Source organism: Polypterus senegalus, chromosome 1 (genome assembly GCF_016835505.1).
Source record: "Polypterus senegalus isolate Bchr_013 chromosome 1, ASM1683550v1, whole genome shotgun sequence".
NCBI classification, from domain to species: domain Eukaryota; kingdom Metazoa; phylum Chordata; class Cladistia; order Polypteriformes; family Polypteridae; genus Polypterus; species Polypterus senegalus.
Window position 1 is genome coordinate 164094101 of NC_053154.1, and position 26354 is coordinate 164120454.

At 36.8% G+C, this 26354-nt stretch overlaps 1 protein-coding gene across 1 annotated transcript; it reads left to right on the forward strand.

The window, feature by feature from the left end:
- Positions 1–166: 166 nt before the first annotated feature.
- Positions 167–24893, forward strand: LOC120537877 (zinc finger protein 615-like). The gene is made up of 6 exons (XM_039767163.1): positions 167–344; positions 1812–2293; positions 3925–5169; positions 6937–7043; positions 11188–11698; positions 22868–24893. The coding sequence occupies exons 2-6, from the start codon at positions 1969–1971 to the stop codon at positions 24148–24150; spliced, it is 3471 nt and encodes a 1156-aa protein (XP_039623097.1). The 5' UTR covers positions 167–344; positions 1812–1968; the 3' UTR covers positions 24151–24893.
- The last annotated feature ends 1461 nt before the right edge of the window (positions 24894–26354 follow it).

Here is a 26354-nt window from a genome sequence, read left to right on the forward strand (position 1 = left end):
TACATCCCAGTACCTTCCATTAGATTAAGCGAGTTATGTTATGCTGTGTTAGGATGTTATATTGTATAACTGAACAATCCATGCTAACCTTTGCCAGGGTGCGACTATTAGATACGCATGCGCAAAGCAGTTGACACCGGCCGGTTTGTTTCAGGTTGTCGGAGCTTTTAAGCAAGACACGAATAAGTCGGACTGTTTACAGTGTCGGATTGGTCAGTCGGTGTGCGCTTCCGGGCTTGGATGCGATTGAGTGAGCGTCTCTTTTATCCGGTGATTTACAGCAGAGGTTTAAGACTGAGGCGTCGTTGTTTTCGATACACACCACCTGTGTGAGGAGGGCTGAGGTGAGATGTTTTACGCGACGTGTTAGTGCATGAACGTGGTGAAGTGAAATCGTGATTTGAGTCACTGTTCAACCATTGGGGGGCTTCAGAAAAACCCGGAAGACAAGATTCTTAGAAAGCTGCATATGTTTATTGCTACTGTAGTCAAGGGCCTCAGGTGAGACGGTGCCTTCAGTTAAGTTTCCGTAGACAAGGAAGATGATCGTAGATTTCACGCAGAGATCCATGTCGGCCCCGCTAGAGTTAAAGTTTCCAAGCGTGTGGAGAGTGTTGGTCCATGTATAGAGCTGTTAGTTAAGTAGAGGAGCCGAGCATCAGTACAGTAGATCGATGAGTGGCAGCAGAGTATCCGCTTCAAAAGTAGGGCAGGTATTAATAGATGACGATGACACTTGCGTTTATCTCTGTACTTCACATAGTTTATTAGGGTCACGTTTTTAATTACATACTGTTGCAGATATGAAGACAGTTCAAGAAGGAAATTTATGAGACTAATTTCATCAACTGTTTTTGAGTATTTAGATAGGGATTCTAAAGATCTTCATTAGGTTACCACCATTGTTCTCTCTTTCTGTCCTTTTTTTTTCTAATCAGCTGATGCGCTTATAGCCTGAGCAGTGCCATGAATCTGTTGTGCGCAAAACACCCTGCTTTATATGATTCACGCCATGCCGCCAGAATCCATTGATCAATCAAAACATTCAAAAGCAGCAGGAAAAGCATGCCATTTACAAATATTGTGTACTGACAAGCACTTTCTGTTGCTGAATTTGTGAAAATTATATAAATTCACTCACTCGCTCATCAATAATAAAAAAAAAAAACAACACTTTCTAATTTAGCTAAAAAGCTGAAATTTAACAGGATGGTATATCGAGGGCACTAAGAAAGAATGTTTTGATATATCGATATTTAGGGTAAACCTACACATCGAAATGATTTTTCAAATTTGGTTAAAATTTGGTGACTTTATATAAAAAAAAGAAAATTAGCCAAAACATTTTTTTATTTGTTAATATTTATTAATATTATGTGAACTTTCATGCTTTGTGCTGTGCGGAGAATGTGCTTTATGCAAACGAAAGACATCACAGAAGCGACTAATGGTCCTTTTGAATAGGTGGACAGAAGACTGAAGACAGGGTGGTGTCCTGCACAGGAGAAAAGAGATGTGATCACATTCTGAAAGAGAAAGTTTGGCATAGCTCAGTATTTAGCAGTCACTGTTTTTTGTGGTTAAGTACTAGTCGCTTAGATAGTATAGTATAGTAGGAATAGATTAAATAGAATGTATACCTGTATGGGCCTTACATTATTTAACTGTGAAACTGAGCAGACCTCTGGCTCCGGTGTGTATTTTTAAGGTATTTTAATTGATTGTTGATCTGGCAAAGTATCACATTTGAAAATGAAATATATTCAATTTTGTGGTACACTTAATAGAGAGATGCTCTTCTTTTTCCACAGCAGTGCTTTCCAGTGAAAAATTACTTGCATGTGAATTTGATAAACCAAGTAGAGGGATTGATGGCCTGTGAAGCGTCTCTGTAAATGTGAAGAGGGAAATGGTCTCAGGGGACAAAGGTCCTCTATATTGGACACAACCACTTTGAAAGCAGATGCCATGGAAAACTGTCCAATCCAAATTAAGCAGGAGGATTGTGAATCGGAGGCAAACCAGTTTAAGCAAGAGGGATTCTCTCTCAAAGAGGAAGAAACGGAATGGGTGACTGTTGCTGTTAAAGAAGAGGATATTGAGCAGGTGCAAGTGACAATTAAAGAGGAACATTCTGAATATATTTGTTCAGATGTTAAAGAGGAAAGTGATACACAGTACACCCTGAGAAATTGCTTCTTGCCTCAGGAACATTCTGTACATGATAAATGTGCCTCTCTGGAGTATCATGACAAGAGAATAGAAGAACTAACATCAAGCCAGCCTGAGAAATGTGAGTGTTACAATAATAAAATAACGGCAGTGACTTTGAAGTCCAGGAGATTGATAGGCTTTGCTTGACATGTCTTGAGCAGTTGGACAAACCTTCATTTATTTATTTAGGTAAGAAGAAAAATGGGGAAGTACAGTACACCCTCAAAATTTGCAGGGGTTACGCTCCTAGAGCACTCGTGAATTGTGAAAAACCGCTAAAATTGGAAGTAGTTAAAAAAAAATGCCTATTTTCATAGTTTAAACCCTAAATATGCCACCAAAACACTTTAATTTAATTTCAAACTCAGCTTAATACATTACCTAAAAATAAAGAATGTAAAGGTAAACCTGTATACTGTACTGCTATGTCTACCGCAGTGCTTAGAATGTAAAATACCAATGTTGTTGTTCTTTATTTCGCCTTATACAATTTGTTGTATTAGGAACTTGTTCGTTTTCGCATACCCCTTGGGGTAAGAGCGCAGGGTCAGCCATTGTACAGCACCCCAGAAGCAATTACAGGTTAAGGATCTTGCTCAAGGGCCCAGCAGAGTAGGATCTCTTTTGGCAGTGATGGGGATTCGAACCGGCAACCTTCTGGATACCAGCACAGATGCTTAGCCTCAGAGCCACCACTCCTCTGACTTCGCGGGGGGTCTACTGTACTTCTAAATTATTGATCTTGATGAAAGTGAGGTATTCAGTACTACATAGCTTGGAAGATTATTTTCCCCTAGTATTTAGTGAGATTTTTTTCACCAAATATTTAATCGGATTATAAGTGAACCATATTACTTGAACTTTTGTTTTTTGCTAATACAAATGGTTTGAAATATTTTATCTGTTTGAAGGTAATCTTCCTGATCATATTGGTCATTTCACTTATAATGAAGGGAATAGATTAGTGTATGACAGGTTTCAAAGTCATTGACCAATTGAACCCTTTTTCATTGTTACAAATATAATCCAGATTTCTAAGCATGGTACTGTTTTTAATATATGTTTGTCAGAATGAAACACAATTTGAATCATTTTGAAATGTCCAATATTTTACTTTTCATACTTTACATTATTGCTTGTTTACAGTAACCTATTTGTTTATGAGCTTAGTAACACAACATCCTCTCATTGGTAGTGAAGGTTGGATGTTGTGACTCACGCAGTTAAATATTTATTTGGTTGCATTTTGGCTATTTTTCAGTTTATTTTATTACAGCTCTGTTATTTACAATATTTGTCTTGTGCTTTAAATTTTTCTCATACCATACATTACAACTGATTCTAAATATGCATTCAGGTTTGCTTCCTACACAGAGTATGTACAGCAGTTATCGTTTACAACTGCAGTAGAACCCCTTTTATCTGGATTTGACGGGGCCGCACTTTGTCCACATTATTAAAAGACAAAATTAACCAGAAGCTATCTTTAATGTTCCAGTTTTTATTTGTTTTTCAATTAAAATTTTTTTTCTATTAACCCAAACCTCAACAAAGAAAGAAAGAAATGAAAAACAAGTAAAAACAAAACAATACAGTAGGTAAAGGGATGAGGTAAGGTGTACACATAGGCGATGCTGGCAGCAGCTGTCAACAGAATACAACAGCTAAGTGACTAGTAAACTAATGGTTTGTCTCTCTCTTGCCTTAAAGCAGGTTTACAAGAGACTGGCTCTGGTTCCTTATTTACATTTGGAGTAGTATCTCTTCAGACCAAAAGTCAGTACAAACATATTGATGGAGATCTGACAGAATCACCATTGGTATCCGAGAATGTGAATTCTGTTTGTATGCAAAATACTCCACTATCTGCAGAGGAACTTTCGCATATTGAGCCTGTTAAAATTTCTTTGTTGTCCCAACCTACAAGCCTAGCACATTTATACGAGTGTCATATCTGTGGAAAAAAATTTAAACGCAGGTCATATTGTGTTGAACACCAGAGGATTCACACTGGTGAAAAGCCATTTTGCTGTTCTGAGTGTGGTAAAAGATTTAAACGTCAAGGTTGTCTTCAGACACACAAGAGAATTCATACTGGAGAGAAGCCATATTGCTGCAATGACTGCGGGAAAAGATTCACACATATGGGATCACTTCAAAAACACCAACGGATTCACACTGGAGAGAAGCCTCATTGCTGTGCTGAATGTGGTAAGCGATTCACACAGATAGGCTCTTTGCAGACACACAAGAGAACCCACACTGGAGAAAAACCATATGGCTGTACAGAATGTGAAAAAAGATTCACACACATGGGCTCACTTCAGAAGCACCAGAGGATTCACACTGGGGAGAAGCCATACTCTTGTACTGAATGTGGCAAGCGATTCACGCACAAAAATGTTTTTCAGGCACATAAGAAAATTCACACTGGAGAGAAACCTTATCCCTGTACTGAATGTGGCAAGCCATTTGCTGACAGGCAGCAGCTTCAGAAGCACCACCGAATTCACACTGGAGAGAAACCATACTGTTGCACCGAATGCAACAGGCGATTTACACAAATAAGTCATCTTCAGAAACATAAGAGAACTCATACAGGAGAGCGTCCATATTCCTGCATAGAATGTAACAAACGGTTCACAGACAGGCAACAACTTCGGAGACACAAGACTGTTCATACTGGAGAGAAGCCTTATTCTTGTACTGAGTGTGGTAAACATTTCACAGACAAACAGCAACTGCAGAGACACAGGAGAACTCATACAGGAGAGAAGCCCTACTGTTGTCCTGAATGTGGGAAACGATTCACAATTTCAAGTTCTCTTCTGAGACACAAGAGGACTCACACTGGAGAGAAGCCATACTCATGTGCCGAATGTGGAAAGCGATTTACACAAATCGGCTCACTTCAGAAACATGAAAGTTCTCACTGGCAAGGAGCTGTATTACTGTACTGAGTTGCTCAAATGTTTTCTGGTTTGCATAGCATCTTTGAACCCAAAGTTATTTATCATTTTCTTTTGCTTGGTGTAAAGAAGTGATTCAGTGTATTGTACAAATTTCTGAATGGATGAAATATATACAAATATGCACATACTGTGTACATATCAGTTTCCTTTAGTTTTGTAATTTATGTGAAAGCTAAAAATAGCTTCTTAAGTATTTAATATCTGTATGTACACATGCAATTTAATACGTGATTTAAATTCCTACAAATTGACATATGCTGGTAACAGTTTATTGTTTTGTAGTGTTCATCTGAAATCTGGGTGACGCTGAGGATATATTAAAATTTTTTGGCAAAGCAGCACATTCAATTAGAATAATATCCTTGCTGTCCATGTTTGCTTTGTATTTTGCAACATTACATGTAAATATAAAAGAATTTATTAGAAAGGATTATGTAAGTAATATGTAAAATCCAGGTTAACTTTAAATTAGTGTACAGTCAGAAAAAAATAATTCCTATTTCCTGGGTTTTAGGTAAATTCTCATAATGCAGTGGTGTCAAACCCTGGTTTACAGTACTCCAGTACCGTGACTGCAAGTTGTAATTCCAGCCACTTTTTGTGATTTAAAATGAAATAGTAATTGACTTGCCTTTTTACTTTTCAGATCCTGTGTTTCTTTTTTGAAGGGAAAATGAAAAGAAGAATAGTTCTCACAATGTCTGATGGAAAGACAAGTCATAGAATTAAGTAACACATTTTATTAATAGTAAGAATTACCTACAATTAAGGAATTAATTGGAGTGAAAACTGTCACCTTCCTACCTATCTAGATGTTTGTGTGACTTGTTTTGCTTGTCATTATTGTTTAGCTGTTGAAAGAACAATAATGGGTTGTGGATATTAAAAAATGAGTCATTTAAAGTGAAAGAAGTCTCATTAGCAGTAATCATTGACAACCTACTAAGAAGGTTGTTGGAGATAAGCCCTACAGACCTCAAGCATCTTAAGTTAACACTCCCGTGATAATACAGCATTAAACTTTTCAAGTAGAAATGAAAGCCTTTCTTTTAAATAAGTGTTCACTTTTGCCACTCCCAAAGCTTTATTTTACATAGTCGGCACTTCTGCTTTAATGTATGCCTGTTATACATAACTGCATTACAGAAAAATTATATTTTTGTTTCTGTTTGTATAGATAGCTATGTTGCAGAGTTAAAAAAAAATGAACTTGTATTCTTCCTTCTTTTGATAGAATGGTGGAAAAGCAATTAATCTTTGGAATGATTTTTGCTCAGAAGTCAAAAAATCTACACAAGTTTATTGAACAGTAGGATTATCCAGAAAAGTTAAATTTGTACTTTAAAACACTCCTCCAATTTCTGATGAAATTGGCATACCAAATTGATTTGCAATTCATCTTTTGATGTTATATATGGATCATATCTCAGTTTTCAACAGTGGTATTTCTGCGTTAAGGGCCAGTGGGGTACAGCCCCATTAAAATGTTTATAGCAACCTCCACCTTTGTCTTCTTTCTGTTCTATGCTTAATGAATTACTTATCTAAAAAAATATTGTAATTGTAATATGTACAATTATCTTTGAGCTTCTGGGGGCTGTATACCTGGATTTTCCTAAGGTGCTGGACCAATTAGCCCTGCAGCGTTCTCTTTACTATTGTGTGTGTGTGTGTACGTGTGTGTGTATGTGCGAGAGCGTGCATGCACGTATATGTGCAAACATTCGGTTTGAGCTTTTCCCACCCAAAGCTATGCATCATATTTCAGCTAAGAAGTACAAAAAGTCCAGAACCATTTCTTCCCTTAAAGGGAGGAAGCTTGAGACCCCAGGTGATGATGGGGATGTAGACCTAAAGGTAAGTTGACAGCTTTGTATATGGCCTGAGGCCTGGAGGGGGCGTACTGGGCCCCAAACCCCCGATGCAACATCTTGGGTGCAAAAATATGCATTTCATTTTTCACAAAATTACCTTGACCAGCAGCAGCATGCACCTACCAGTCCCTTTTAGCCTCTCTCTCCGCCTCCTCCACTTCTTCCAGGAAAGTGTCATCTTCTCCCACCTTATTCCAACTTCCGGAGGAAAAGTGAAGCAATCTGTTTTTAAAGCCTGACCCTGGAGTGCTTCCCATGTCCAAACTGTTGTATCTAGGAAACACTTCTGGATTAGGTGGAATCCTCCTGAAGCAGGGCATTTATCTTCTGGTAGCTCCCCTGATGCTCCCATGGAACCTAATTAACTGCCAGTGTGCCCTATGGGCGTCCATAATGGAACTCACCAGCAGAGAAATTGACCCTTAGTATATGGGGAAAAAACATTTTTTTTTCAATTTACCTGGGTTTCCAAGGCGCTTCTAGATTCAGGGATGACTTAGAGTTAAACTTAACGTTCCTGGAATTTACATGTGTCCTAAATATTAAAAGTGAAATGAAATTAAAAGTAATTTTCTAATGTAATTTTTAAATAAACTAGTTCATATTTGTCATTTTCACCTAAAGGCAAAATACTCCTGATTTACTCTCTTGAAAGAGTAAATCTTGAAAGAAATTGCTCACAAAATGTTCTGAATTAGATATACATTTTATTTAAAATAATCTAACAAATAGAACAAGAGTTTCCAGTAGGCCCAACTTGTCTCCAATTATTATAATTCATTAAAATGCAGTTGTGTAAAATGTGTTTCTATCAATTAGACAAGTTCTTGCTTATGCTGTTTCATAGGGAAAGGTTATAGGTTTGGCTTTGTTTCTAACTGTGTTTTGTATCAATGCAATCATCTTGTACTGCAAATAAAGGTAAACGTTCAGGATATCATATGAATATGCATTAATTAAATGTGGATCATCCTAGTTGCTTAAGACAATTTTTAATTTTGTTTAAAAGAATTCATGTGCAAAGGCTTAGGAAGGAAAATCACTGCATGATCACAGATTAAACACCCGAGCATGAAGAGTAGGCATGTGTGATCAGATCAGTGCAGTGAACTTTGACTGTGAGAAAATATTTGGATTGCTGCATATTTCTAAATAAACGATCAGTCATGAATGTTTTTTTATGAATCCAATTAATTTGGTTGCTGGTTCAGATTGTAACTCTGGTAAATAAACTGGCGTATCATATAAAAAAAAAAAACGGCAGACATGTGAGAACATGCACTTTCTTTAAAGATACCATGTGGCAGCAGAGCAAGAATTGTGCCACTTTACTAAAACTAAAATATCCAGAGAAGAATCTCAATATGGACATTTACCAGAAGAAAGAAACGCAACTAAAGCGAATCATTAAGTGATTAACTGAAGATATATATTCCACATGTTAAAACAATGGTTATCTATTTTAAACCGGACCTTTGGAGCCCCACCTTTTTGATTTCAACCTATCCATCTTTCCATGAAGCCATTGCATTGTTTTCACTCGACACTCTCACATAAACAAACAGCTGATGACTTTGGTATCACAGTTCCTATTAATGTCTGAATGCAGCAAACAATCAGGATGTCATGTGAAGATTGTTCATACATTCAGGTACTTGGTGAAGGGTTATTTTCACATCTTTTGCACATATTAAGTAAAGCATTTCCACTAGAACTCTGCTAATGGGTTATTTTGGTGCCTACCTAAATATTCTGCAAGATGCTTCGCTACAATTGGTTGAATGTGTCTTAAACATGCTTTCAGTAATTCAAAGATTTACAGAATTACATTTTATTGTAGGGTTAGGAATTTTAAACTATTCACATATTTACTCATATCGTTCACTTTCATTTCTTTAATGCAGTCTAAGGCATAATGGCAGGTCATTGGGGGAAAAATGGCACCAGAAAGCAATATAAACATTTAATTACCTAAAGAGAAAGATTATTTGTGGATTGAAAGAAACTACTGAAAGAATTGGTGAGATACAGTGAATGTGTAGTTATTACCTTTGTTTCGGATTTAGTTAATCTTAGTTATTTAGAAACTAACGCAAAATACAAGTTCAACAGCAACAAGCCTTTACGGATATCCCAAACATTTTGACATAAGACCTCTTAATTGATGTGCCATGACCAACAACATATTGAAACTAAGTTTTTGTGATATTCCACTAAAATTACTTACAGTCACCTGTTTAATAGTGTATTGTGTAATGGTGATCAGCCAAGATTAGATGGTTTTCCCCATTTTAATTTGTAATGCCTCTATTGAACTTTTTTTTTTCATCTGATCTTAATATTAACTTAATCCACTATTTCCTTAGGTTTTTAATTTTGTGGCGGTTCAACATTGTATCTTTACAAAGGCACACATTTTAAAATATGCGTAGCGCTTCAAATTGAAGAGTCCCGAGTGAAAGACATTAAACTAAGATACTACAATATTCATGCTCAGATCCTGATTTTCATGCGTTTTTTGGATTTGCCTCGCACACTCTTATTATGCAATTGGCACCCACCTCGTCTCACCTCGGTGAAATTACTCCTTGGTGCCGGTAGGTGGCACGAACGAGTCAACAGCCGCTCTGAGATGCACAGACGGCGAGAGGGGAGTGTACGGCTGGCCTGCGCGTAGCTCCCCAGGTACGTGTTCATTTCTTTATGGCTCTCTGTGAAACTGTGACTTCAAAATGCTGACATGCCCGCAGGCTACCAACACAGTAGTCCCCGAGTAGAATGCTGGATGTATTTCTTGTCTGGTATAGTTTAACTAAAACACGGAGCTGTTGCTTTACCAGGCCTGGCGTTCAAGGTTAACATTGCATATTAAACACAAATAAATGGACTGTCGACAGAGTACAACCTGCAGTCCTTATTACATTAAGAGCCTGGTGTCATTATAAAAGGCAACGTTTAATGAGTTTTGTTTCCTTTCGTCATTCTTTTGTCTTGCTATCTCTGTCTTCTCGATTGAAATATGCTAATTTGTTAGGCAGCGATGTTCGTTACACCGTAAATAAACGAATAACACCCCCTTCCAAAGTAGAGGAGGCGACTTGCACTTTGGGATGATTAGACCCAGTATATCATTCCAATATACCATTTTACGCGCAAGGATTTTACACTTGTGCCCGTGCTTCGTTAACGGCTTAAACAACCCTGGAAGCTGCTTGCTTACTGCTCCAATAACCAAATGAGGTAAAGCATGAAGTATTTTTTTTATTTAAATAATTAGCCCGATTAGTTTACGACCTTGTGATCCTCAAGGAAAGAGTACTTTATTTTATTATCGTATCATGCATTTAACGCTGTGTCGATTTACTGGTACTTAACGACAAATTAAATGTATAAAATAAAACTTAAGTATAACACAAACTTTCATTCTTTCTTCCAAAACAAATGTTACTTCTGAAAATCAATCCATCACTATCACTCAGAATGGTAAATATGGGAATATTAAATTGGGATTCTGCTGTATTAAGAAAACAAAAGCTTGTGCATATAAAAATCAAAGTACATAATCAAATCTTAAACGACAGTAATGCAAGACTGACAAGTTAATGAAAACGCAAACTAATAGTTTTATTTTACAAATATGTAAATACATCAAATGTAACATTATAAGTATAAGGCAAGCTCATGAAGGGACACATCGTTACATGCTGCTGCCATGAAGTCTAGTGCGGGTTCAGTCCTTGAGCAGTTGCATCCCAATTTTTGGGTAAAGTATTGCAAGGAAAGGCACGTTAATTTACGGAAGCAACATTGCAAGCATTTGTTTTTCAGTGTGAATTCTTCATCAATATAATGAACCCTTTTGCTTAGGCATACTTCCACAGTTCTACTAAACCACAAATCAAATAAAAAGAGAATGGATCTACAATTTAGATGAATCTACAGGATGGGTGATGATTGACTGTCTTTAAAATGTGAGCATTTCCAGTTTCCCTTTTAGTGCAATTTCTGAAGTCAGAAGAATTATTAAATCATTCAGTTATATATGTATTAATGTTGTTACAGAGAAAAAAATAAACCTTTCACCTTTCCAGTTCATTGCATTGCAGATGGCGATAGAAACATGAAAGAACAAACTTGACACACAAACTTCAGAGAGGTTTGCATCTGCAGGCTATAAAAATATGAGGAGAGCTTCTCAGAACACAGAAAGAGCTGCAGAAAGCTTCATAGTGGACATGGCCAAGCTTGAAGTGGACAGGCTTTTGGTTAATGGAATTCAGATAAAGCAAGAAGAGAACTGTGAATGGGAATCTGCCCAGTTTAACCAAGAAGACCCCTCTGTAAAGCAGGAGGATTGTGAATGGCAGACTGTTATTATTAAAGAAGAGCAATTAGAAAATGAATCTTCAAGCATGCCATCACAGAACCATGAAACTGTAATCTGTAAGCAGGAGACAGCTATAAAGTTGGAGCCAGTCACATATAATATTTGTCCAGAAATATTTGAAGCCTGTCAAGTAGATTCTGTCTGTCTGAAAGCTGAAATGCTGGAACTTGGATTTGGGAATAAAAGCATAGATGCAATTTCTTACATGATAAAAGGGAAAGACCAAACAGTTAAAAGTCAATCTGGACAAAGTAAGTCTTTTACAAAGAAATAATGTTGTTTCCTTTACATGATCTTTTTTTAGCATATAAATACTTCATTCAAATTAGTTAAGTGGTTTTTCTCAAAGCACTGCATAAATATTGAAGATGATAACATTATATAAATTATACATGACCTTTCATTATATTGACTGGTTGGTTATATGCATAGTACTGTAAATAACCCATTCATCAGAAAATCATTTAATTATTATTTAATGTACTCCCATTTCAGCCTACTGTGCCAAACATATTTTCAGGTTTAATGCAGTTAAATAAAACCAAAAATAACTTTCAGTAAAAACTAGAGCTGTGGAGTTGGAACAGTGGAGTTAAGAGCCAGAAGCAATTATTGGGTAACCGAGTCAGAGTTGGTAAAAATATACTGGCTTTGTCTAAATGCAAACTGTAATATAATGTGTTAAAATTTCCAGTTTAACTTATACTAATTCAATTACCCAATTAACCTTTTGGTAAAAGTATAGCTTCTTTTTTAATTTTGTATTATTTAATAAATAATATCAAAAAGACACACCAGCATTGCTACAGCCTTTAAACCCAAATTTTAACCGGTTAGCATGCTAAAAAGCAGTCAGTTGTTACATGATGGCAGTGATGAAATACTTTGTATCTTTTAACTTATATGTTGTGTGCTTTCAATCAACATAGTAAATATATTAGTCTAATAACAAAATGAGGAGTCATGTCAAACATTGTGTGTACGAAATCCACAGCCCTAGTAAAAACACAAATGTAATTCCTTATTGGCAACACCTGTTTGATAACATAAATAGCCTTCTCCTCCAAAGAGACAATTCTATAAAAGCACTCCATATATGATCTAATGATTTTTGGCTGGGGTATAGTTGTTACTGCTCAACATGGTGGTTCTATCTTGGATTTTATGCACTGCATTCTGTAGAGTTTACAGTGAATTGTTGTAAACCAAAAAAGAAAACAACAGTGAGTAGCAGTTTTGTGGGTAAAACATGCTATGAGTGATAGATATCAATGGAGAATGGCTTGACTTGTTCAAACTAACAGAAATGTCACAAATACTGAAATAACAGCTCTTTGCGAGAGTGGTTTGCAGAAGGGATTTACTGAATTCACAGTGGATTGGATATTGAAGTTGAGGGTCTGCAGTAGCTGAAAACTGCTGGGTTCTGTTAATTTCAGCTAAGAATTGAACGGTGAGTCTATAGCCGGCACATGCTTTCCATTGGTACCTGGTGAAAGATTTGAAAAGTAATACCTTATCATGTGATTCTGAATATTTGTTGTAAACATTCCAATGGTATGTTCAAAATTCTGTACAAACTGCATGAATTCCTGGATCTACTTTATTTTCCACTGAAGCAATGGTACAAGCTTGTCTTGATAATATAATGATATGAGGAATTTTTTGGCAAACATAAGGCCTAGTAATGCTCATTAAGAGTCATTTGAATGTGATGGCATAGCTAAGCAGTGCTGCTACACATGCTTTTCTCTTTAAAGTATTTTCAATTAAATGGATACCTCCAACAGGATAATACACCATGTCTCAAATTATGTATGATTCCACAAACATAACATTGACTTCAGTTTACTCTGATAGCCTGCACCGACACAAGCTCACCTTCTATACAGTACATACATAAGCATAAACACTTTTAACTTGCACTCAACCTACTGTGCTACATAGCACACTCGAAATTTCATTAGCTTTTTTTCTGCCACTGCTTATTTTACTGCTACTTGGTCATGAATAGTGTGATTGGAGTGGGGAGCTCTGCCAATCAATAAACAAGTCTTGGATCCAATATTTCATTCTAAAAGGAATGAAAGGGCTTTATTTAACAATATTCAAATAAGTTTTTCCTCCTTTCTCTGGTTCTAGAGTCCTCATTGAGCCCCTCAAGATTGCTTTTCTAAGGTCTTTTAAATTCTAATTTCATGCCCACACTAATCCTTGTGAGAGATTCATAAAGCTCATGGTGGCATTTATCACTAAGAGGAATTTCTCTCCCTAGTCCTACCAAAAGGTGTAACAATCAACTATCACCAAGTTGAGCTACTGTGACACCAAGGTTAAATTCTAGAATGCTACAAAAACTGTACCCTTTTCATTTACAATGTAAAAAAAAACCCAAAAGTATTTAGACTTTAGATTTAACTCATAAACAATTACAGGTTCTGGAATACTTATAAGAAAAAAATGTTAGAAAAAAAAGAGTTATTTTCAACAATTCCACCAAACAAGAGAATAGTCTCTGTTTTGTTTATAAAATAGGATTGATCTCACCCATCCAATGGAACCTTTTTAGCTTCATCCAATACTAAAGTCTGGAAACATCCAGTAAGCATAATCCATTAAACAAATTATCTGGAAGTTTCTCCATTCCACTTAGAATTTCACAACCACTTTGTATTCCTTAAGGCCTGTTTCCTAAGATGGATGATTCCCTGCTCCCCAGTGGATTCTTCTTTTTCTTCTTTAGTTTCTTTCCACCCTCCTCAAGATGATGAACTTCCTGTTACACTTTGCTTCGATATAAAAGTCCTTCCTGTGTTTACATTACTTCTGGCATCCTTTTCAAAATAAACGCTTATCAAGGAATTGCAGTTTCCATAACCCCCAATCCCTTCCAAGTATAAAATTGTAGCTCACTGTGCCTTTGTCACACCTTCCCACAATATCCTTAAAGGGAGCAAAGTACAGCTTCAGATTAGTCACTTGAGCTGTCTCTATATTCTTCTTGGGGTCCTGCCATTGTATGCGATAATTAAGAAGATTTAGTTTTTTTCATAATACCCACTTTGGCACAAGTTTTGCTGAGAATCTAGAGGCCACTTTGGAAATACAGTGGGTCCGTACCCAGACCAAATCACCTGGTAGAAACTGCGCATCTTTCCACCTGATATCGTAATACTTGGCTTCTCTGGCTTTGGCTACCCCTATTCTTTACTAAACCTCTTTAGTGATCTGATGTCGTCATTTTAAGATGTTATAGGAAGGTTGTTGAGGAGTTGGTGTGTAGAGTAGGCCCATTGAGGTTATGTCCCAGATGGAGTTCAGCTGAAGGCATACCAGTTGTTTCATGCTTTGTGGTATTAATTGGAAACCAGAACTCAAGACAACCACTTATCCCAGTCTTGATGGTTTTATGTACATAACAGGCTATCATGGTTTTCAGGGAATGATTAATTCTTTCAGTCATGTTAATTTGTGGATGGTAGCTGGTAGTAAGCTTCTGAGTAACTATCCAGTCATGGCAAAGAGTTTTCAAGAGATCACTGCTAAACTGAGGTTTTGGTACACGCCATCGAGAGAAGTATTCTTCTGTTAGTATTTTACATAGTCGGGGTGTATTGCTGTCTCGTAAGACAAAAATCTCTACCCATCTGGTATAACAGTCAATCATGACCAACTAGAAAGTGTTACCTTTTTTGCTCCTAGGGAAGGGTCCCATAAAATCAAGGCCTAAAATGTCTCCTACTGTTTCCACTTTAGTTGTCTGCATAAGTCCTGAAGGTTTCTGAGGGTCTGGCTTATACTTTTGCCATGTGATGCATGTTTTGACATGATTCCATACATCTTTACATGCAGTTGGCTACCAGCCTACTTCCAAGATCCTAGGCAAAGTTTTAAGCCGCCCTAGGTGTCCACTCAATGGGCTATCATGAAAATACTCTAGGAAATTATTAATCAGGGAGGAAGGTACAACTACCTGAAACTGTACTCCATGGTTGCTCAAAGGAAGCTTCGCATATAAAACACCTTGATTTATCACAAAGTAGATATGGTCGCTTCTCTGATCGGTGTTGTCAGCTGTCTTAAACAAGGGATAAAGGCTTTTGTCTTCATGAGTCTTCCTAACATCATGCAGGGAGTTAAGGAGACGTACTTTCTTTGGACAAGTCACAAGTGCTACAAATGAGGAGTCCGGATGGCTACGTGACAGAGTGTCAGGGATAACGTTTAATGCCCATTTCTGGTAGGTGGTAAAAAAGTCAAATTGTTGTAGCCTCAGTATCCAGCAAGTGTGCCGAGATGATGTTTTATGACAGTTGAAGGCCCAGGTTAAGGCAGCATGGTCTGTAATAACCTGAAACTTTACTTCTTCCAAAAAAGGTTTCCACTTTTCCACTGCCCAAACAACTACCAGACATTCTTTCTCAGAGGCGGAGTAATTTATTTCTGCTCTTCTCAATGCTCTGGAAGCATAAGCAATTACCTTTTCAGTGCCCTGGTTTTGCTGTCTTAGCATGACCCCAAGTCCAATGGCGCTCACATCAGTTTGTACCTGAAACATAAGATTGGGATCCGGTTGAGACAATACTGGTGGAGATGACAATTTTTTCTTGCATTTAAGGAAGCTGTTGTCACACTCTGGAGTCCATTTCCATTGAACCCCTTTCTTTTTGAGGTGATTTAGTGGAGCGTGAAGGTCTGCAAAGTTGGGTATAAACTTGAGAAACCATCCCACCATACCTACAGACCTGTGTAGTGACCTGAGATCTTGAGGGACAGGATAGAGAGAAACTGGCTCAACTTTTTCAGGATCCAAAGATACTCCCTCTTCAGAGATTTTTAAGAAAGACATTTGTTTAAGTTCAGGGATAGGTTAGCTTCTTCTAGTCTTTTAAAAACCATCTCAAAGTCTTGGAGATGATGATCCAGAAAAGGGGAGTATACAATAATATCATCAATATATATGTTTCCCTTCACAGTTCACCTAAAACTCTCCCCTTAAGGCGTTAACATGAGGCTGCAGCAATCTTCAATCCAAATGACATTACTTTAAATTGAAAGAGCCTAAATGGTGTGGTGGGGGCAGTCATGGCTTTACTTTCTGAATCCATTGCCACTTGCCAATATCCTGATTGTAAGTCTAAAGTACTGATGTACGTTACCCCTTGCATGGATTCTAAAATATCTTGAATTAGTGGCATGGGGTAGGCATCAATCAGAGCTTTGCCATTTAAACCTTTATAATCAACACAGAAACGATAAGTGCAGTCTGATTTATTCACGATAACAGCAGGTGCCGCCCAAGCAGATGATGATGACTCTATGATGTCTTCTTCCAGCATCTGCGTGATTTGTTTCTGTATTATTTCTCTTTTGAGAGGGGAAACTCGATAGGTGTGAGACTCAATGGGTACCACATCCAGAGTCCTTATGACATGCGTTATCACTTCAGTTTGACCCCTTAACCCTGAACATACTGAAGTGTAAGTAGAAAAGAGAAAATACATCTCCTTCAGATGATCTCCCCTTCGGTTGTTGCTTTTCTTTGTTCATTAACACTGTCTTAGGTGCAAGGTATTGCTCAGTATGAACAGCCCAATAAAGAGAAGTAGGAGAATCTTCTCTTACCCAACTTGCAGAAGATGTAAGTTAGAAATGGGTGAAATTCAATATTTTTTGTTTTTCCTTAAACCATATTTTGATTTCCCCAGGCCGTGAATAGTGGAAGTTAAATGTCCAACCCCTGCAAAAGAGGAAATGACAGATCTGTGTCTTTCAGGACATACACATCAATATTAAATCCAGTGTCATAAAGGGAACTTTGGTTTTACCTTTAGTACCATGACTTTTACCATCAGCCATTATGAAGGTATGCTGGTCACTTGATAACAGTTGCCCTTGTGGAGGGCCCATCTTCTTCCATATACTTTCTTGAACTAATGTAAGAAAAAAGTGCACTGCATTAATACTCTAATAACTAACTTAATGTATGTAAAAAAATCTAGACAGTGTGGCATAAATATGAATAATTTAATTACAATTACACCTCTAGATAAACAATGTATTAAAACTATAAAAACAGACTATAGATTAAATAAAAAATACGCACAGAGTGGTGCTAATACGAATAACTTAATTTCTATCTCGAATACCCATAATGCTCCTACAATTCAGATTTGCTCTTCCGAGATATTAAATATGGCTTTATTAAATGTTACAGCATTAACCAACAAGGCATTTTCCATCAACATTCTTATTAGTGATAGGAAAATCGATTTTATTGCGCTAAGTGAAACGTGGCTTAGCTCTGATCTTGCGGCTGTTTTAATTGAATCTGTGCCTATGAATTACAGCTTTGCTCATGCGGATCGCCAGGGTAAGAAAGGTGGCGGTTTAGCAAACATTTACTCGAGCCGATTAATGTGTAAAGATGTTGGCTTTGGTAAATTCAAGTCCTTTGAGTATCTTGCCATTGTTATTCATGGAGTTTCTCAGTCTCTAGTATTGTCCATGTATAGACCTCCTAAATACAATGTATCTTTCTTTGAGGAATTCTCAGACTTGGTGTCAGTTGTAATTATGAGCTATGACATGTTCCTAATAGTTAGTGACTTTAATTTTCATATCGATAATCAGTGTGACCCAAAAGTAAAAGAATTCATGAACCTCCTGGACTCTTGATTTGAGCCAGCACGCTAGTCAGCCAACACATAAAGCAGGGCATACGTTGGACCTAGTAATTACTAAAGGACTAAAAGTTGATATGAAGCATATCGTTGATACTGGTATATCAGACCATTTTCTCTTACTATTTAATATAGAAATAATGATACTGTAGAAAAAATTTACGAAAAGAATATTGTTAAAAAACACTTCTTGGATTCATCAGCAGCTTCAAAGTTTACAAGCATTCTAAGCAACCAGTCCATTTGTAGTGCTTACTACAATAGTGAGAATAAAGTAAATAGTAAGGTGGAAAATTTTAATACTAAAGTGAGAGCTGCTGCTGACATAGTCACGCCTGAAAAGTCACTTAAAAAAATCTTCTAGCACTATTATACCATGGAAGACTCAAAGAGTGTCTGATCTAAAGAGAACATGCCGGAGAGCTGAGCATAAATGGAGAAAAACTAAACTGATTATCCACTATGACATATTGAAGGCTAAAATAACAGAATACAACAACATAGTCCATCTTATAAATTGTTATAAATAACAATGCTAGTAATCCCAGAGTCTTATTCTCTACAATTGATCATCTGCTAAACCCAGGTCATTCAATGGAAGCCTTCCAAAATACTTCCAGTGAAACTTGTGAGGCTTTTGCTGTATTTTGTAATTAAAAAATTAATGATATTAGAAATAATACAAAGTATAGTACATCTCCCCAATACTGATCCTCTTAAACCCCGGTACTCCATTTTAAACAAATTAAATTAATTTACCAGGATAGATTTACCTGATTTATATAAAATAATTTCTCAACTGAGACCATCCACCTGCATTCTTGGTGTGTTAATTGATAGTATTCTTGACATAGTAAATTCATCATTAGATACGAGGTCTTCCCAGACTGTCTTAAGACTTCTGTAGTTAAACCCCTGCTCAGGAAAAGTAATCTTGACTCCTCTGCTTTTTAAAATTTTAGACCTATTTCTAACCGGCCTTTCTTAAGTAAAATCCAAGAGAAGGCAGCCATTATGCAGCTAAATGACCACCTCAATAAACATGCTATTCTTGATAAGTTTCAGCAGGGTTTTAGAACAAATCACAGTACAGAAACTGCACTTGTTAAAGTAGTAAATGACTTGTGGGTAAATGCAGACAGAGGCTGTTTATCTGTTCTCATCCTCTTATTCTGAGTGCTGCATTTAATACCATTGATCACAATATTCTTAGAAATCGCCTTAGTCAATGGGTGGGCCCGTCTGGCAGTGTCTTAAATTGGTTTGAGTCCTACCTGGCAGGTAAAACATTTTTTGTTGTGGTAATTATACTTCAAAGACACATGATATTCTATATGGTGTTCCACAAGTCTCTATCCTGGGTCCACTGCTCTTTTAGATTTACATGCTTCCGTTAGGTCGGATTATCTTGGGGCATAACATGAGCTACCACAGCCATGCTGATGACGTACAACTGTATTTATCAATAGTGCTTCATGACCCTGGCTCTCTTGATTCACTGATATAATATCTTACTTGTGTTTCTGAATGGATGAGTAGTAATTTTCTCAAACTAAATAAGGAGAAAACAGAAATTTTAGTGATTGGCAAAAATAGATATAATGAGGGTATTAGAAATAAACTTGATCCATTAGGATTAAAAGTCAAGACAGAGGAAAAGAATTTAGGGGTAGTTATTGATTCTGACCTGAATTTTAAATCACATATTAATCAGATTACTAGGACAGTATTTTTTTTCACCTAAGAAATATAGAAAAAAATAATCTTGCCAGATGCTGAGAAATTAGTTCATGCTTTTGTTTTCAGTCGTAGATTACTGTAATGTACTCCTCTCAGGACTACCCAAAAAAGACATCAAAAGATTGCAACGAGTGCAGAATGCAGCTGCTAGAATCTTAACTAGGAAAAGAAAAATCCAAACACATCTCTCCAGTTTTGATGTCACTACATTGGTTACCTGTGTCATTTAGAATTGACTTTAAAATACTACTTGTGGTTTACAAAGCCTTAAATAATTTCACTCCATCCTATATTTCAGAATGTCTTTCACCTTACACTCCAAATCGTAACCTTAGATCTTCAAATGAGTGTCTGCTTATAATTCCAAGAGCTAATCTTAAGTGGTGATCTTATGACCAACCAACTCTGTGCAGGTCCCGATAACACATCAGAAAGAGTTTCAATCAGCTGTGTTTAAGCCAGTGGTCAAATGGACATAAAAGTCTCACATTGTTCAATAAAAGCAAGGATATCCCATGTTTCTCTAGAGTCTCCAAACTTCAGAAATTCAACTCGTACAAGTGGAGGATCAACATAAAAGGTGCCACACCTAGACAAAGCCCTACAGTTAGACATACTCTTAGTATAGACAGGAAGAAAGGTTACTTAATTTTTTTCCCATTTTTCATTTCTTCACAAGAAACAGCTATATACTTTCAATTCTAAATCATTTACCATATCCTTCATTTTTCATCAAGGCCCATAAGTGCTGCATCTATACTATCTGTAAGAGACTGCTCCCTGTTGGTTGAACTTTCCGCTGCAGAACATACTTAGTTTTCTATATCCACCATTTTCTCTGTAAGTTTATGTATGTTTTCCTTTAACTGTGCAATATCAGTAACAATATTTCCTCTGGTTTCTTCAGGCTATTCCATATGAAGATTTTCCTCATTATCTTCCTCCCTATCATCAAGATATAGGCTATTCAGTAATGACAATACCTCCCCTATCGGCTCTCTCATCGTGACAAAAAGCCCAGGAGCTACAACTGACCCTTCTACTTGAGATGGTTGAACAGACATTGTAATAGTTTTAAAGTTACATTTATATATAAAAAAAAAAGTATTGAAACAAATAAATAATACAACAAAAAATATGCATCTAACGAACTACTTCAGCATCCCCATACGGGCCACCATTATGTAACAATCAACTATCACCAAGTTGAGCTACTATAACACAAAGGTTGAATTCTAGAATGCTAAAAAAAAAACTGTACCCCTTTCATTTACAATGTAACAAAAAAACCAAATGTATTTAGACATTTAAAATAGGATTGATCTCACCCATCCAATGGAACCTTTTTTAGCTTCATCCAATTCTCGTTGATTTTTCTTTTTTTCCTTTTCCTAAAGTCTGAGAACATCCAGTAAGCATACTCCATAAAATAAATTATCTGGAAGTTTCTCTGTTCCACTTAGAATTTCTGTGTACCTTAAGGAATACAAAGTGGTTGTGGAATTCTTTCAAAATTGTTCTTATCTTTATTAAACCTATTATTTAAGTAATCCAGGTCAATAATGGAATATATATATTAGTATTTAGGAGCTGGTGGACCCTCCTCTAGCAACAGTAGCCTTAGCCAAATACTAACTACAGCCACTGACCAGGAAAATTTTTATTTATTTATTGCAATCGATAATCATTTCCTTATGTATCTACTGTATATTACAATGCTCAGAAGGAGATGTGTGGTCTTTTGGCCTTGGAACTGCTAGAGATTTATTTTCTCCAACATCCTCACAAACCAGAGTTTTCTTAAATATACATATTATATACTTTATTTATTTATTGGATTGATTGATTGTATTATTTGTGTTGTCACTCTATTTTTGTTTTTTATGTTTCTGCTGCTGTATACATCTACATTTCCCCTTTGGATTAGTAAAGTTTATCTAATCTAATTTAATCTAATCTCGTTAAGAAGGATATGTACTTACTAATTTCTATAGCCTTGAATTTTTTTTTTAGTTTTTCACTTTCTTTTGTAATTTCATGCTTTAGCTATTATTATTGTACAGCACACTGAGCTACTTTTTCTATGTAAAAATATGCTGTTGTTTACTTAGAGGTAATGCTTTGCTTGCTTTTGTGCAACCTGAAAATTCAGTGCTTTGCATATATGTCAATAACATTGACAAGAGTTATTGATTGCATGATGTGCTGTTGTTGCTTCATTCATTCTTTCTTAAACCCATCTTATCCCATTCAGAACCATGAACAATTAGATCCTATCCTGGCAGAACTGGGTGCAAGGCAAGAGCCAGTCTTCTGAGGGCCATTTGTTGTTTACTTGTTCTTAATTTTTTACAGTCAATGTATTCAACTTTTTACCTTATAGCATTAATGAGAGCTGTCAGTGAACATTACAAATGTTCCAGTTCAATAGTTGTAAATACCTGCATTATTTTTGCATGTGACAAACGGTGATTTAACAGTCTTATTATTTAGCACCAAGGATCTGTAATAGTGGGCGGCATGGTGGCACAGTGGTAGCGCTGCTGCCTCGCAGTTAGGAGACCGAGGTTTGCTTTCCGTGTCCTCCCTGCGTGGAGTTTGCATGTTCTCCCCGTGTCTGCGTGGGTTTCCTCCAGGCGCTCCAGTTTCCTCCCACAGTCCAAAGACATGCAGGTTAGGTGGATTGGCGATCCTAAATTGTCCCTAGTGTGTGCTTAGTCTGTGTGTGTGCCCTGTGGTGGGTTGGCGCCCTGCCTGAGGTTTGTTTTCTGCCTTGCGCCCTGTGTTGGCTGGGATTGGCTCCAGCAAACCCCTGTGACCCTGTAGTTAGGATATAGTGGGTTGGTTAATGGATGGATGGATCTGTAATAGCTGATATAAATGTATCAAATGGTTGCAGTATATTCCAAAACCGAAGTGTTTTAATAGTTTTTCCTTTGTTGTTGCTGTGTTTTTTCTTTTATTAACATTTCTGCTAATAGCTTGTCTCTTTTAAAGCAGATTTTCAAGATAAAGGAAGCTGCTCCTTGTCTTCCCTGGCTCAAGCCTCTCTTCAGTCTACTGAAAAGCAGAGTAAAAGTCAAGCTGGAGAAAAACCTTTCTCCTGCACTGAATGCGGTAAACGATTTACAAGAAGAGGTTCCCTGCAGGCACACAAAAGAACTCATACAGGAGAAAAACCACATTGCTGCACTGAGTGTGGCAAAAGATTCACAGAGATACGTTCTCTTCAGAAGCATCAGAAACTTCATACTGGAGAGAAACCATATTGTTGTACAGAATGTGGCAAGCGATTTGCAGACCGACAGACACTGCAGAGACATTTAAAAACACACTTTGGGGAAAAACCATATTGCTGTACAGACTGTGGCAAGCGATTTCCAGACAAACAGCAGCTTCAGAGACACACAAGGATTCACACTGGAGAGAAGCCATATTCCTGTAGAGAATGTGGCAAGCAGTTTGCACAAACAGACTCTCTTCAAAAACATCAGAGAATTCATACTGGAGAGAAACCATATTGCTGCACAGAATGTGGCAAACGATTTGCAGACCGGCAGACATTTCGAAGGCACAAAAGAACTCACACAGGAGAAAAGCCGTACTGTTGTATTGAATGTGATAAACGATTCACAGAGATACGTTCACTTCAGAAACACCAAAGAGCTCACACTGGAGAAAAGCCACACTGTTGTGCTGAATGTGGCAAGAAATTTGCAGAAATGCGTTCTCTTCAAAAGCACAGGAGAATTCACACAGGAGAGAAACCATATTGCTGTACAGAATGCGGTAAAAGATTTGTAGAAATGAGCTCTCTTCAGCGTCATGCAAGAATTCATACTGGAGAGAAACCATATTGTTGTTCTGAATGCAGTAAACAATTTGCACAAATTGATTACCTCCAGAAACATCAGAGAATTCATACTGGAGAGAAACCATATTGCTGTATGGAATGTGGGAAGCGATTTGCAGATCGACAACCACTTCAGATTCACAAGAGGGTTCACACAGGAGAAAAGCCATATTGCTGTACCGAATGTGGCAAACGGTTCACACAAATTGGTTCTTTACAAAAACACCAGAGAATTCATACTGGGGAGAAGCCATACTGCTGTACTGCATGTGGCAAACGATTTACACAAATAGGTAATCTTCAGATACACAAGAGAGTTCATTCTGTAGAAATAACACCCTGCAGTTGTGGCACAGAATTACCCTGTCCAGTTCAGGATCCAAACCACTGTATACAAAAGCAGTTAGTTTTATTTATTTCTTTGTAATAGTGGATGGGACTTGAAAGAAAAAAGAAACACATCACAACCAAAAAAATAGAAAGCACTGGGGCTTAGGTTTTCAGCCTGACCTTGCAGTGGTCACTGCCATTTTTTTCTGGCTTTACTGTCTTCCTCGTGTTCTCAACTATCTATTTGATCACATGAAAGCAAGTCTGCTACTTTCTGTTGTTTAAGTGAGAGAATTAGGACATGGGTCATTAAACAATGACAAAACATGGCATTCACTTAAAGGCAATTTATTCATAACAAGAACATATTGTCATTTGCTCCTGAAACCTCTTTTGTTAAGTGTAAGTAACAATTTCAAAAAATGAAATGCACATTTCAATGTACCTTACAATTGCCGGAAATGGAGCACTAATCCAAAAATGAGTCAAAAGTGTTTTAACTTATCAAATATAATTACCTTAATGAAGAAAATGTTCCTGTTTCACATTCTGAAATGACACATATCAAGTAAGTGCTTATGGAAGCATATTCCATTAATATATTCCATATCTATGAAACTCTAGTGTCCTTGTCCTTGTACTGCTTGATTCCCTTCCCAACTCAATAACATATTTACTGGAAATCAACCTCCAGAAAACTAAGCTTACAAACATATTGCTATAGAGTCCTATGCTTTAGCTGTTCTCTTTACTAATACGTTTTTGATAATGATGTAGACCGGGGCGGGCAAAGTCATTCCTGGAGGGCCGCAGTGGCTGCAGGTTTTTGTTCCAACCCAATTTCTTAATAAGAAGCACTTATTGCTCTAGAAACACTTCTGCTTCATTTTAGTTATCTCCCTCATTAAGATTTTGAACCCTTATTGCTTATTTAAGTCTTAAATAGCTGCATTCTCGGTTTTTAATTGCTCCGTATTAACAATAAGATGCAAATGACAAAAGAAACCAGCAGTTATCCATTTTGCTTGTTACCCTTTACACCTGTGTGTATTTATCGTGCACTATTTGGTTTAATTAAATACTTGGAAGGAAAGAGAAGAGAAAAAAGTGAAGGATTGAGAATTATCCATCCATTTTACACTTTAAAGTATTTGGATGGTATCCTTAGAATGGAAAAAAAAATCTAGGATATGAGAATGACTTGACATAGCGGGGTGAAAGCACCAACAAGCCATGAAATGTAATTATTGGCAAGGATTGTTTTCTAATTAAACAACTGGGTTGGAACAAAAACCCGCAGCCACTGCGGCCCTCCTGGAATGACTTTGCCCACCCCTGATGTAGACAAACACAAGTTTATGTTGATTATGATTAAATGTTCATCACTGCTGAGCATTACGTATATATATGGCAAAAGACAAAGATGAGTACTTTATAAATGAGCTTGATGGGTTGAGTGCCTTCCTTTCATATGTGAGACTTCTTAACTTTTAGTTGTAAGTACAAGAGTCTCAGATAACTGGCAACCAGAGAAATGCCAGGAGAAATGTCTAATACTACCATCTGAGAATAGCTTAATATAATACAGTAGAAAATACCACTATAGGAAGATGTATATAGGAGTAAGACCATTTCCTCTTGATGTCATGATGTATGTTATTAGATCTTGGCAAATGTACAGTATTTGAGAGTTTTATTCTATATTCCAAATATGAAATAGAATCAGTCAAAGGCAGAATGACCAAATAGACAATGTTCATGAGAGTATATTGTTTTCCTCCTGTAATTAAGAAATGCCTAAAAATTTACACTAAAAGCTGTAAATACATGTACATTAATATGGTAAAAACACAAATTATTAAATGCAAACACCTAAGAGCAGAATTGTAAAGGGTTTATTGAATTATAAATTGCAAAACTAACCAATTGTTCCACTAATAGCTAAGTAAATATAGGGTGCCAATGAAAACCAAATAGTAACAGTTTTTTGTTATCACTGCAGAATACAGCTACTGTGGCTGTATGTAGGTTTATACATCTACTATACGTGACAAAATCAAATAACTAAATAAGAAACACAGATTATATTAGCTGTAGGTGTAGATGCACAGATGTCTTTGTTGACATAATGATCCAATCAACACCCTGTAATGCTTAAGTGTGTCTATAAAAAGATGGCCTCAGCTCATTTTATTGGCTGCAGTTGCTTTAAGAGAGCTCAGTGACTTTAGGAGAGAGCTGGTACATATTTTGCAGACCCATAAATGACCAAGACTGTTCAACTAAATGTTCTATGACGAT

What these genes read in the sequence shown, in the direction of transcription:
- LOC120537877 (XM_039767163.1), top strand. Translation starts at nt 1,969, where the DNA reads ATGGAAAACTGTCCAATCCAAATTAAGCAGGAGGATTGTGAATCGGAG. An exon ending in GCAAGGAGCTGTATTACTGT is followed by an intron (nt 5,170 to 6,936) that starts ACTGAGTTGCTC and finishes TCCCACCCAAAG; the next exon opens with CTATGCATCATATTTCAGCT. An exon ending in TAAAAGTCAATCTGGACAAA is followed by an intron (nt 11,699 to 22,867) that starts GTAAGTCTTTTA and finishes TCTCTTTTAAAG; the next exon opens with CAGATTTTCAAGATAAAGGA.